Raw genomic sequence first — 15,484 nt, forward strand, 5'->3', positions numbered from 1 at the left:
GATCATTAGTATGGCATGAATATTTATGGGCTGAAAATGATCACAGTGTTGTTATCACTAATTGTATTTGTTCTGTTTGTATTGTACTGCTGTGAAGGGAGGAAATGTGTCTAATGTCCTCAGGAAGTGATGCGTAACATGAGAACAGACTCACTCTCTGGGGGCACTCTGACTTTGTGGGGACATCCTGATAGACTCCGGTGATGAGGGTAGAGGCCTGTCACATGACCCGTCCCATCACAGCCCGGGGTCGGACATTTGATGTCTTTCTTTTCTGTCCGAGGGGAGTCTATAACGCACACACACACAGTAAATACAGTGCTCTTCAAGAATGTAGTTATAGTTCATCCCATCCAGTCACGTTTCTCTCTATGTAAGCTGAAGCGCATCCTGTAAAAGCATGCTGGGTATGTATGTTTTCATCCGTGACATTAGTTAAGGCTGCGGTCTTACGCAGGGCACCGATTTCTTAGCGTTGATCCATAGAGAGATTATCTTCAGAGATTACCCATTAAACAGCAGTCATCACAAGAATCAAAGTGCTTAAAGCTCACATCAGAGATACTTTACTGGGATTTATGACTTAATTTATGCTCATGGTAAAATATCTGGCTGATACCGATAAAAATCCAGCATTCCGTGTTACAGAGATGTCATCAGAAGATTTTCTTCTTGTACTTGTACTTTTTTTTTTTTTAATAAAACATGTCGGTTATTTACTATTAAATATTTTCTAGCCAAAATGTTTTTAGCACTTAAGAGGATTTTATTTATCTATCCCTCTGGGCTAGAATCTCTCTATGTCTCTTTCTTCTTACATGTTGATTTTTAGTTTTATTGCAAAAACACATATACTGTACAATAAAATGGTGTAAAGCAGGGGTTTTCAAACTGGGCTGCAAGGGAGTGATAGGGGATCCTTGGAAAAGTCTAGAGAAAAAGGTAAAAAATAGTAAATAATAAGTAAATAAATAAATTAGATTAAAATAAATGGTAACACTTTATTTTACAGTGTCATTGTTACATATGTTACATGTAGTTATTATAGTAATAACTATAAATTATGTATAAATAACCCTAAACCAAACACTATACTAAGTACATGTAGTTACTTAATATTACTCAGTACTTAAATGTATAATTACAGCGTAACAAAGACACCTTAAAATAAAGTGTAACCAAATAAATAGATAAAAAATGAGATTAAAATAAAAGATATTAGTTATTAATCAATTAAATAGATTAATTAATTAAAAAATACGTAAATAAAAAATGATTAATATAAATAAGATTAAAATTAAATAAACAAATAAATACATTTAACAGTATATTACTATAGTATAATGAGTAGAAAAAAATATATTAATGCAACTTAATAGAAACTAATTTTATATTTATAACATTACTTTTTCAGTGTATAAATTGGGTGTTTAAAAGATGGATGCTCTTTAAATTTTAGAATGGGGGTCCCTTACTTGAGGATGATCATATTTGGGGGACATAAAAGATTGAAAACCTCTGGTTTTCTACACAGACACATATAAAGACACATATAAAGTTTTTATGGACCTAATACAAAGAAAAAGAATTACTATGAAAATAAATTAAGGTGTTTTTAATGCAGTAAGTGAAGAAGAATTTACAATTAGCTTTAATACCATAACTAAAAAGACTAACAAGCAACAAGATATTAGATTGGCTATTCTTTTCTGATTTTTTTTTTTTTTTTTTTGAGTAGTGAGTAGTGAACAATTGAAACACTGCCTAATCTGTAGTAGCAAATCTATATTAAAGCTGTAGCTCTGGTAAAGTTGTAGTGAAGTTAGGGCTGAGAACCTAGAAGTTTTCATAACCAGTTCCGCTTTAAAAAAGTGAACTGAATGACGTTCGTTCAGTTCACGCTTCACACACGTGAATTCTTCCACCAATGCTTAACCACTGTAAAACAGACAGCTTAACCACTGTAGTCCGAATCCGTCGACCACTGAATTAATGACTCTAATAAGTCAGTTCTTTTTAGTGAATCACAAACATATAAAGCGTGAAGTCTGACATATAGTGAAGTCCAACAGCTGAATGAATGACTCTTATGAACCAGGTTTATTTTACGAATCAGAAACATATACAGCAAGACTAGTCAAGTCCAACGGCTGAATGAATGACTCTTATAAAACGGTTCTTTTTAGTGAATCAGAAACATCGGCCTATAGAACAACCAGTTTGGTCCAATTCCAGAATGAATGACTCTAAAGAGCTGGTTCTTTTTAGTGAATCAAACACATAGTCTCACCTTTGCTGCTGTGATACATGGTCCGAGCGTCTATCTCCAGCATCCTCTGCTGCCTCCGATCATGGTTCATCTGCTCCAGGAGGAAACGGTCCATGTCCTTGTAGGCACTGTGGATGACCTGTCTATGTTCAGACTGCAGCACCATGGCCTGCTCTAGAAGACTGAGATTCAGTCGGGCCCTATCCAGCTCCAGACGTCTGGCAACCAGTCCTGGACCCCAAACGCCTCCTCGCTCCTCCATCCTGGGCGTCTGGAGCTCCTCCTCACTGTCGCTGAACTCTCTTACAGAGCCATACTCCTCCATAAAGTTCACTGCACTGTTTCTGTTCATGTAAGCCGAAAGAGCGTCTTCATGAAGCTGCTGACCTATTCGGAGTCTCTTTAAAAGAGCATCATCTGCAGGTGGACTGGGGCTGTGATGGATCCCGTTGACTTTCGTTAGGGACGGAGGAACGCTCCATTCTTCCACGTCTGCCTCTCTGTCTGGAGACAGGTGATAGCTGGCTCTGATCTCTTCCTGATTTTTGTCTTCAAAGTCCTGGTTGTGTTCCTCCTCTTCTTGCTCGTTCTGGTGTTCAGATATCTGAGCCACCAGGTCTGGCGAACATTCGCTCGTTTGTTCTGACCATGACAACAAGTGGTGAGATTTTGCGTTGTGATAGACAGCGTCTTCCAGAACATCACTACCGTTGAGTTCCTCATCTGAGACACAGAAGAACGGATAGGGGTTTAAATTGATGGATCATCAGTAAGAACTCATTAGATGATTGTGTTTGGAAGTAAAAGATTAACAGATGGTTTTCAGATCTGTCAAAATCACAAGTTGTGACAAATATGACAGCATCAGTTTGGGATTTGGAAAAAACGTGAAGGGAAACATAAAATATATCTCTGAGCACATTCATGAACTAAAATAGATGGATGGATGGATAGACGGATGGATGGATGGATAGACGAATGGACGGAGGGTCAGATGGATGATGGATAGACAGATTTAGATAGATAGATAGATAAATAGATAGATGGATGGATGGATAGATAGATAGATACATAGATAGATAGATAGATGGATGGATGGAATGACGAATAGATGGAGAGATGGATGGATGGATGGATGGACGGATGGACGAACAGACATAGATAGATAGATGGATAGATAGATGGATGGATGGATGGATAGACGAACGAACGGACGGTCGGATGGATGGATGGATGGATGGATGGATGGATGGATGGATGGATGGACAGACAGACAGATTTAGATAGATAGATGGATAGATAGATAGATAGATAGATGGATGGATAGATAGATACATAGATAGATAGACAGATAGATAGATACATAGATAGATGAATAGATAGATGAATGGATGGATAGACATATAGATGGATGGATGGATGCATGGAAAGAAAGAAAGAAAGAAAGAAAGAAAGAAAGAAAGAAAGAAAGAAAGAAAGAAAGAAAGAAAGAAAGAGGAAAATCATTCCAAATGTGCTCAAATGAAAATAAAATAATAAATAATAAAATTAATTTAAAAATAATTAAACATATACAATATACAATTTTGTCAAGAAAACATTATAATAAACATTATTTATTTCAAGTGCATGCACCATTTAGTTTCCATCCAAACTTGAGATTATTAACTGAAATATATACATCATTTGACTTTAATAAAAATAAATAACATATATAAAATGTATAAATGCTTATATTTATAAATAAAATAAATACAAATATGCCCACTTAATTCAATCTTCCATCTGTTCAAGTTACGCAACTGTGTTTTATAAAGTGCGACTTCCTTTAAAGAAGTGTTAAATGTACTGGAAAAAATGTTTTCAAATCCACAATGAATATGAGACCTCATGATATAAAGCTGTAAACGCTAATCAGAAAGAAGCATGATTTGCTATACCACAGTACTACTTTTGATAAATCCATAAAGCTTATTTGACTGGGGTTTATGGGGTGAATAATTCCTTTTTTGACCCATCTCAGACCTTTTATCCCTTAAAATCACCTTTAAACGACTCGCAACAGACCCGATTATATTAAGTAATCGAGTCAATGATTAACAAAAGAAAACTATCAGCTGGATTGATTTACAATCCACAACTGATCTCTCTGAACTTACCCACCAGGGTTAAAGCTCTTTGGGCACTAGGGTTTAAAGTTCACAATACAGCGTAAGCATGAGATACATCTATCCTCTTAAAGGGCCTTATGCCACCCTCCAAACCATATGCAGCCACTGAGTTGATTAGATATTAGAGCATTTTGGCTGCCGCCACATGCGGTTTCAGGGGCTTCTAATGGGATCATACTGCCTTAACAAACAGTTGCTAGACTTAAAGAGCATATAAAGTAGTCCTGCTTTTAATCCCCCAAAAACATCCCTAAATGGGGGATAGAGAGCTCAGTGGCATTTACAATCTCACCCGTCTCTTGCCAAAAATGGAAACCAGGCTTTGAGGGGTTAGAGTGTGCTTGCCGATTCGTTTGTACCATGCCAAACTCCGGCATAATGTCGCAGAGGTCTACATTGGCGCTGTACGAACATGAAGGCATTATGTTAGAGCACAACCTAAATTTTGATTCTGTTTGTGCAGATAATTATAGTTTTTATGCATGCTGCTTGAGGAAAGGGTGGTTAATCTCGTCCGTTTTTATTTTTGGAATTGCATACAATTGAATGCGTGTCGAATGTTACTGCACTGATTCTTGAGATGAAACGTGTCCCACACTTTTAAATCAACATCGATATGAATCAGAATGGATTGAATGTTCCTTAAACAAATGTACTATTTTGTTTTAGTTATATTTTCACTTACCAAATCACTCAGTACTTCTTATAAAGATTAAAAATCTCAGGATGAAGACTAACTTGCCTGATTTTTTTTATATCATTATAAACAATCTGAAATGTGTGTATTTTTAAATAAATATTTTTATTATATAAATATGTATATTTTTAATAAAAAATAATGCTATTTTTTGCTATTTTTAAAACAAATATTAATTTTTTTTATTAAATAAATATTTATATTTTAAATAAAAAATATTGAAAAATAATATTCATTTAAAAAATACATACCTTTTCGATTGTTTATAAAAATATTAATAAATATGTATATTTTACATAAAAATATGTATATTTTAAATAAAAATAATTTTTAAAAAATACTTTTTTTTTTGCTATTTTTAAAACAAATGTTAATTTTCAATTAAATAAATATTTATATTTTAAATAAAAAACATTGAAAAAATAATATTAATTTTAAAAAATATACCTTATAAAATACACACCTTTCGGATCGTTTATGAAAATATTAATAAAATCAGGCAGGTTAGTCTTCATCCTGAATGTTTTATTTTTCCATATGCTTTAAAGCAACTCCAAATAAACAAAATGGCTACAATACATCTGTGACTAAATATGATTATTTTGTCAACACCATCAGATTTTCCATGAGATGCCGCTGACATTTCAAAATACGGAGATGAAGCAGTTTGAATCTGAAAGTTGTGTATTTTTTAAGGTGATGTTTTAAATAAATATTTTTATTATATAAATATGTATATTTTACATAAAAATATGTATATTTTAAATAAAAATAATAAAAAATGCTATTTTTTTGCTATTTTTTAAAACAAGTATTAACTTTTAATTAAATAAATATGTATATTTTCAATAAAAAATATTTAAAAAATATTCATTTAAAAAAATACACACCTTTCAGATTGTTTATGAAAATATTATTAAAATCAGGCAAGTTAGTCTTCATCCTGAATGTTTTATTTTTCCATATGCTAGTAAAGCAACTCCAAATAAACAAAATGGCTACAATACATCTGGGACTAAATGTGATTATTTTGTTAACACCATCAGATTTTCCGTGAGATGCCGCTGACATTTCAAAAGACGGATCTGAAAATCAGTTTGAAGCCGTACTGTGGTCTCAATTTATTCTTAATCATAGTTGAATGCTCCATTTATTATAAATATCTGACATGGTACTACTCATGTTTGTATCAGACGGTGTTGACCTGTATAATAGAGAAGGAAAAACAATTTTTTTTTGTGAGAAAATGGAAGAAGCAGGAAGTTGCATGCTGATCAGATTAGTCCATAAACATTAAACTTCAATATTTTTAATTTCTGTCACTCATTTTTTGTCCCATATCTCAAGAATCAGTGCCCGTCACACAAAAACATGAAGCATCTGGACGCCGAAACCAAAACGGAGCATGGATTCCACTGCAAACACACTTAAAAGCGGCTGATTTTCCTGATTTTGTCGCTTTTGTCAGCAGTTTGAGGTGTGAAAACCCAAAGCGGTCCAGCGCAGATGAAAAGTTCGCCAGTTATGCTAAGACACAATTAACAGAGCAGATGATTAGGAGTTCTCTGCCATCCAGATGGAGATACAGCCCTGACCAAAAAAAAAAAAAAAAATACAGAACAGTGGGGGGAAAAAAAGACTGGAGCGAACAAGGGCGAAAAATGCTTGGATGCAGAGAGTGGTTTGTGTTTTGGAACAGGTGAATGGTTTATACTCCAGAATAACCATTACCATTGTGTGTATGGAGACCAGAAGCTTGGCTGGAGTCACACACACACACACACACACACACACACACACACACACACAGTACCAAATGAAAGCCTTACACCCCTTTAATTCCTCCCCTGCCTTTCCTTTCTCATGAAATTCACATACCCCTCTCGTCCCCCTACAGATCCATTAATTTCGCTACAGTCCCAGTCGTCATTCACTCCCAGTCACACCCCGCACATTATGTTTTTTAATTTTTTTTCTTTCAGTAGCACTTCTTCAGTAGTGCACTTTGGCAAAACGCAAAGCAAACATGTTGCGAGACAGCAGGGAAATATGACAAATGAGATTTTCCTAATCATTCCGCAACTTCAGAACATAATACTAAAAACTCGAAAGAGGAGGAGGGAAAAGAAAAGGTTATGATTATTATGGGTAATATGAAATCAGAGAAACAAATAAATTCCATTTCCAATGATGCTGTTCAATTTATTGAGCTATTTTGTTGTCCATTTAACAACCCACATGTGTCCAATAATGAGCCGCACACATTATGCCTAATTATGTATATTTGGGCTGCGTTCGATGGTCTAACAAAAGCTTTCGAAAGGGACAATTACGTTTGTTGCTTGGTTACATCGTTAAAAATATACCAAATAAGTGCAGATTATAGGGGTGTGGAGGTACACATGTAAAGCATGGGTATTGTTGCCAACATGCTCATAATTTGATTCATTAGGAAATGGCAGCATTTTGTTTCTAGAAAGGAGACTGCTTTAAAACGTAATATCGACTTTAACGTTTCCGTGCCTCCGTTGCCAAAAATGTTTTGTTGTTGGAGTGTATGATCACTCTCTTTTGTCAATGAGGCACAATATAATTTGGTGCATTCTATTCTCAGTTACCCTATTTGCATAATTATGCAAGCAACCACACTTGCTTATAAAAAAGCACTTTTCCAGGCTGCATAATCAACCCTGCGGCAGCTACTTTAACGCCACCGACTTTTTAATCCGGGTTTCAAAGTAGGAAATCGCCTTAATCTGGACACCGGATGCGGGAAAAACCGGCTAGGATCAACTTCCATGGGACGCTGTGATAGACGAACGTGATGGACGAATAGATGGATGCGGTGAGGGAGGAGGGAGAGGAGGCGAAGGAGGAGGGAAACAAATATATGAATGCAACAGATGGTAGTTTAAAATTCAGCGTCAATTGTTCATCAAAACAGACAAAACAACAGGACATCTGTCTACCTGCTGGAGTGTCAGTGTTCCTGGGCGCGTCTTTGTCCTGAGCGCTTGCCAGGTCTTCCTCGCCGTCCCCCTCGCTGGGGCAGGGGCTGGGACTGTAGTGGCGGGGCTTCATCAGGAGCGATTTCCTCTTGTTGACTGGCGCCCCACGGGCCCCTTCTGCGGCCGACCGCTTTTTACCCACGCCGAGATGCAAGCTGAAAGGAGAATACAGGGGTCATTTAATGGATGCGTCATCGTGTCACAAATCAACGTGTTAAACTGAGTATGTGATTGGTTGAGGTACAAAGATCTAATGAATCTGACCCGTGAGGTGGTGGAGAGCAGGTTTAGTGTTGTTTAGACACATAGAAGTCTTGAAATGAGCCAATATGGACTCTTAAAACTAAAACGGTTCTTTCAGCAAAAAACACTCTTGTTCTTGGTTCTTGAGTTGCTAAATGGTTCTTCACGTTGTCCAACAATTGTTTATTGGCTCTTCAGATCAGTGTTTTGGTTCTTTGTTGACACTTTTAAGTCTTACAAATGCAGCTCATTAATAAAATGACTTACAATATTGTTCAAAAGTTTGCTTTTAAGAAGCAAAATTATTTTTATGCATTAAATTGAGCAAAAAAAGTAAAGACAAAAGATTTCTATTTCAAATAAATGCTGTTCTTCTAAACTTTCTTTTCATCAAAGAATCCTGAAAAAACATATCACGGTTTCCACAAAAATATAAAGCAGCTCAATGGTTTTCAACGTTGATAATAATAAGAAATGTTTCTTGAGCAGCAAATCAGCATATTAGAATGATTTCTGAAGGATCATGTGACACTGAAGACTGGATTAATGATGCCGAAAATTCAGCTTTGAATCACAGAAATTAAATATATTTTAAAAAGATATTAAAATAAGAATCTGTTATTTTAAATTGTTTACTGTTTTTACTGTATTTTTAATAAAATACATGCAGCCTTAGTGCGCATAAGAGACTTATTTCAATAACATTAAAAATCTTACCAACCCCAAACTTTTGAATAGTAGTGTATGTGAACAGACATGAACATCCAAGAACATCCTTTTATCACATATTTAGTATGAAGGTAAACACTACATTGACTCCATCTTAGCTGTTAATTTGAACTGAAATAGATAAGATTAATTGGTTCCAGGGCTACAACTCTGGTGTGACTTCATTTTATTTTGAGTAATCAACTTAAAAATTTGTGTTTATGCTACAAATTATTAAGTTCCTCTAACTCAATGTAGCTTGTTGGGTGAACGTAAATTCACTTATATTTGTCATAACTCAAAAAAATTGATGCAAACTGTTGTGTTAAAGTTTTTGTTGAGCCAACACATTATTATTTTTATATTATTACTTTTTTTTATAATTTACCCCTAATGCTCTCTGATAAGACAGATAGCAGATAGAAATTGTTTCAAGTTAACATTAAATCAAAAACATCTTTCTCAATTCACATTATTGCTCTTACAGTAAATGATGTGTTGGCACACATTATTCCAAAGACAAAAATATAATTCCACCTCTGAACCGACTTTCCATTTTAGCCTTCTTATTTTTCAACCCCTCCCCTCCAACCACTTATAAGAGGCCACTTTTCACCATCCAATCAATTCCCGATGGATCGAGCCTCGCCCTACATTTTGTCTCACTAAACATCCAGTTTCACACACACAAAAAAATGCCACCAAAGTAAAATGGGTGGCAAATGAGGCATTGAGTTTGTTACAAAACTCATCACGGCAGCATCTGAAATTCCCTGCAAGATGTGACTAAGAAATTCAGCATCGCAGATCCTCATGTGTGAACTTATGTGTGAACACAGAGTCCAAAACACTCAAGCATGAACTGGCTCATTATTTTCAATGAGAAATCTGTTGCTATTATCAGCTATCACACTGCATAATAAGGAATGATACAGAGAATAAAATGTTTGCTGTAGGCTGATATGATAAAAAGGTAAGTGTAGACTTTGACACAAAGAAATGCACAAAACAACTTGCATAGCATTAATATAAAGACAATTTAATGCTGCTTAATAATAAAATGCATGCAACAAGCCATTAACAAAACTACTTCAGCTCCAAAAAGTATTTGGACACTTAAAGGTACACTATGTAAGTTTTGGCCATCTAGAGGTTAAAAAACAAAACTGCATGCATTTTGTGGAAGAACATTGTTTTGGCTGTGCTTCGATTCTAATGTTGATTCTTGCTTTATCACTCTAAAAAGTAATTCAGGGGACCTGTTACCACAACTTAAATAAATGCATGGTTGCAAGTTAAAAATTCTAATTTATTGTTTTAATTAGTTGCAAACATTATTTTGTAGAGTTCTGTTGACATAATAATGTTGATTATTACATCAACTTAATATAGTCTGTAATTTAAACTCAAATTTTTGCGTTAATTGGCTTTTTCTTTCTCCTTTTTTTTTTAATAAGTTGTATTAACTTAATGAAATTCGGAAATTTGGCAGTGGATTTCTATCTCCCAGCATGCTTTGCATAGGACTGGATAAAGAGAGTAAAATATTTAAATTAAGTGTTAATTTATTTGTTTTTAGTGAAGAGAAAGACCTGTTAGTGTTTAATGCTGTTATGTTTGACATTTAAAAGAGTTTCTGTAATGTTTTTTGGTTACCATTGTGCTGAAGGTAAACACTACATTGACTCTATAAGCAATGACTGCGCTAATGCCAGTGAAAAGTAATATCTTGTTCATTAAATATTCATGTCAAATAAGTTATGTTAGCATGTGCCATGATAGCTGTTGATTTGAACTGAAATAAATAAGATTATTTGGCTCCAGGGCTACATCTCTGGTAGTTGAAGCGACTTAATTTTTTTTGAGTAATCAACTTAAAAATTTGTGTTTATGCTAAAAATTAAGTTCCTCTAACTCAGTGTAGCTTGTTGGTTGAACGTAAATTCACTTAAAGTTATCATAACTCAAAAAAATTGATGCAAACTGTTGTTGTTGATTAACTGTTGTTAATTTTTTTTGTTGAGCCAACACATTATTTTTTAGAGTAACAAACTCTGTTACATTCTCTTTTTGCCAGCAGACTCTCCTCTGTTTGCCGTTTGTTTGAAGCGGGTGATTCCCCAGAGGTTTGAGATTTAGTGGCTCCATGTCAACTTTTCTTACTCGCCTTGACAAATAACCTCAGCCACTCCCACACAATACATGCGTCAAAGTAGCCGGAGCAACATTTCTCTATTTACAGATATGACGAGACACGACGAGTGATGTATGTACGCAATTTCCCGTGAAATTTCCAGCTAGGTCTAAAATCTAAAATATAAACACTTATAATAGGCTTACCACAGTAAATCAGGGTAAGACAAAACATGTTTTGGAAAAAGGATTGATGATGTATTGACTCATTACTTAAATGTTGTTGATTTTGAACAAAAAAGTAACACTTAAAAATGTATGAATGTCATGGCATTAGATGTAAAACATCAAAACAAGCAACATTTATTTTAAAGAAAGATGCACAAGTACACTTTTCAAGCAAAAGTTCTTTAAGTGGAACATGTTCATACAGTAGTTGTGATGAACTAATTGACTTCACACATCAACTAAAAATCACCAAAACACTATGTTATTCTTAAGTGTGACTTAAGTGTCCAAAACCTGAAATCATAAATACAACTTTTGACAACTGCACGTATGCTGTAGGGGCGTCAGAAAAGCCATAAACTGACACTCGGAAGCTGGTAGTGAACTCTGGCTTACCTGGGCGCCTCAGCGATGCAGTCAGGCAGAACTGCAAACAGAAAAAGAGAGAGAAAGAGTAAACACACATGTTTACATTTCCACCAGCGAGACCGGCCCCTCCAGCACCTGCCTGTGATCCTTCACACACCTCTCGCTTTAATGTCACACTCAGACGGACACAATGATGAAGGCTCCTGCTGACTCGGTGAGAGACGCTTATGTTGAGGATACAACTCTTCTGGCATACAAAACATCTTAAGCAAAAATCAGAAACCTCCTCTACCTCTTTTTTTGGGGCTTTGAAAATATGGCTATGGATAGCAGCAAAAAGGATGCAAATCCATACAAAACAAAGAGATGCAAATAAGGCTTCAGGTATTTTTTTTAAACCACATTACAGAGGATCTGGAATTGTCCAGTATCAGTTGACCCTATTTTTGCTAGTGGCTTAACAGCACATACTCTTAGAAGAAAGAAGGTCCTAATATAGAACCTTAAAGGGTTCTTTCATGCACTTCATATATATAACCTTTTAGGGGTTTATGGATTTAGTTTTCTTTTTTTTCTTTCTTTTTTTTTGAATTGAACAGCTCATAAACATACATTAAAATAACCCATTAAACATCAAAGTATTATGCAATTACTTAAGACATCTCTCCTTATATAGAACCTTTTTTGGCATAAAGAATTCTTTAAAATTAAGGCAAGAACTCAAGGGTTCTATGTAGAACCTTATTAAATTCTTATTTCTAAGAGTGCACTAAACTCAATACATCACATGAAAGAGAGACAAAATTGTCATTTTTGAGTGATCTGGCCCTTTAAGGTCAGGCATTCTGGGTATTTGTCTTACGAAGAGTTTATCATGTCTTTATGTCTATTGCAACTAGTTACTTTACTCTACATTATAAGAAGTAAAAATGCAGGCATTACCTAAAAGAGATATTTTTTTTAGCTTGATGCAACACAAAGTAACCAGATTCAGTCTTATAAAATATTTTGCATAATATTAATAAAATAATTGTTATAACATTATAACTACAAAATACATTAAAATACATTATATTAAATAAAAATTCTATTAAATAAAATGCCATTAAAATACATTTTTTATATTTAAATATTTATTTATAAATTTTTATATATATATATATATATATATTTTAAATTACATATATTATATTTTGATTAAATTATTATTAGTGCTGTCAAACGATTAATCGCGATTAATCACATCCAAAATAAAAGTTTGTGTTTACATAATATACAGTATTGTGTGTGTACTGTGTATATTAATTATGTATATTTAAATAAACACACATGCATGTATATTATTATATATATATTATATATATATATACATGTAAATATTTCTTAAATATATAAATGTATGTGTGTGTATTTATATATACATAATATACACAGTACACACACACATATATTATGTAAACACAAACTTATTTTTTATTTTATTTTGGATGTGATTAATCATGATTAATCGTTTGACAGCACTAATTATTATATGTTTGACTTGAATAAAACTAGGTAATTTATGTTCCTACATGTTACCAGACAAACATTTTCATAGTTTTGTAGACTAAATGAAAGGAAAGGTAAAATGAAAACTCTCTGACAGGAATGAATTGTTTTATATTTCATAAAGCATGTTTAGGATGCATAATATTTTCTCTTGAGGCAAAATTAGCAACTGATTACACAGTGTAAGACAATACACGTGTGGATTTGCATGGGGGAAAAAAAGCTGGATCACTTTACTAAACAGTGTTTAACAATCACAGCTCTGACAACATGATATATTCAAAGCCTCGCTGTGAACTTAGTCTCACGAGATGTACAGACAGACAGAGAGAGAGAGAGAGAGAGAGAGAAGGAATGTGTGTCAGTAGGAGAGAATATCTCATTCACAGCTTCACCTCAATCCCATGGTGAAGACTCAATAAAACACCATCATGAATTTTTACCGGCACATTAAAGGGCCAGGCGCACATGAGCGGTACAGTACGTGGCTCTAAACACTTGAATAATGATGTCCCCTGTCATGCTTTAGTCGCTCTTTCCATTCACGGCGCCCTCCTTAACTCGTTTGAAAGAATATTGCCACATAATGAAGTCACTGTCTCTGCATAATGCATCGCCGCGGCAACCGCACCTCTCTCCAGCTAAAGAGGATTAATATTAAAATTGACAGATCTGATGTGAGACCGTTAAACCAACACTTCAGATCAAATGTGCGTAGGAAAAGGGGGCGTGCGCACGCGAGCCTGTCAGGAGCCCGTCGCTGAGGCATTATGGGAAATGTTTTCACCTTGTTTATGTGAACTTTGTACAGGGCAAATATAATGCATCCCTACATGTTTATACAAAGCAATAATGCATTCTAAAAAGTGTTATGAGATCATGTTTCATAACAAGTGCATAAAATAAATATTATGTTGCAGAGGTAATGGGTTATACATCTTTACAATGATATGAAGCACTTTAACACTTAAAATAAAATAAAATTAATGTGAAGTTAAATTTTTAAGCTAAAATTTAGTATGTTATTAAACTTTATAAATGCTAAACAGATGTTAATTAAAATATGTAAATAAAAAAAATTATGTTAAATTTTAAACTAGAATTTAGTGTTATTAAACTTTATAAAATGCTAAACAGATGTTAATTAAAATATGTAAATAAAAAATTAATGTTTTAAGCTAAAATTTAGTGTTATTAAACTTTATAAAATGCTAAACAGATGTTAATTAAAATATGTAAATAAAAAATTAATGTTTTAAGCTAAAATTTAGTGTTATTAAACTTTATAAAATGCTAAACAGATGTTAATTTAAATATGTAAATAAAAAAATAATGTTAAATTTTAAACTAGAATTTAGTGTTATTAAAATTTATAAAATGCTAAAGAGATGTTAATTAAAATATGTAAATAAAAAAATTAATGTTAAGTTAAATTTTAAGCAAAAATGTATTATGTTATTAAACTTTATAGAATGCTAAACAGATGTTAATTAAAATATGTAAATAAAAAATTAATGTTTTAAACTAAACTTTAGTGTCATTAAACTTTATAAAATGCTAAACAGATGTTAATTTAAATATGTAAATAAAAAAATGTTAAATTTTAAGCTAAAATTTAGTTTTATTAAACTTTATAAAATGCTAAACAGATGTTAATTTGAGTATGTAAATAAAAAAATGTTCAATTTTAAACTAGAATTTAGTGTTATTAAACTTTATAAAATGCTAAACAGATGTTAATTAAAATATGTAAATAAAACCTTTCATTTCTCAAAGACATTTCTGACTATTTGAATATAAATTGCTGAGAATACTGTTTATAATTATATGAAGTAAAATATAAAAAGTCAAGTAATATCTACTTGATCTGAACCTTAAAACATAATTCATAAAAAAAAATTTAAAAAAAGATTTCTTAACCTAATAAAGAGATTGGTTTAGTCATAATAAATAATATTTTTTTACTTCACTAGTTTTTATATATAAAATTACATACAACTAGATTTTTTATATAAAACTACATAATATAAAACATTATATTATATTGTATTATATTTAAAATAAAGTGTTATATTATAAGATATGATATAACATTACATTACATTATATA

General features: G+C 33.1%; 1 protein-coding gene across 1 annotated transcript in view; it reads right to left on the bottom strand.

The window, feature by feature from the left end:
• The window catches only part of st18 (ST18 C2H2C-type zinc finger transcription factor), a 76,022-nt gene that overhangs the window by 21,386 nt on the left and 39,152 nt on the right, over positions 1–15,484 (bottom strand). Inside the window, exons 5-8 of the mRNA XM_051882017.1 lie at positions 11,854–11,884; positions 8,107–8,300; positions 2,291–2,992; positions 155–289 (exon numbers count right to left, since the gene is read on the bottom strand). Of these exons, the coding sequence (XP_051737977.1) occupies positions 155–289; positions 2,291–2,992; positions 8,107–8,300; positions 11,854–11,884 (1,062 nt within the window). The remainder of the gene's footprint in view (positions 1–154; positions 290–2,290; positions 2,993–8,106; positions 8,301–11,853; positions 11,885–15,484) is intronic.

Source organism: Ctenopharyngodon idella, chromosome 23 (assembly GCF_019924925.1).
Source record: "Ctenopharyngodon idella isolate HZGC_01 chromosome 23, HZGC01, whole genome shotgun sequence".
NCBI lineage: Eukaryota > Metazoa > Chordata > Actinopteri > Cypriniformes > Xenocyprididae > Ctenopharyngodon > Ctenopharyngodon idella.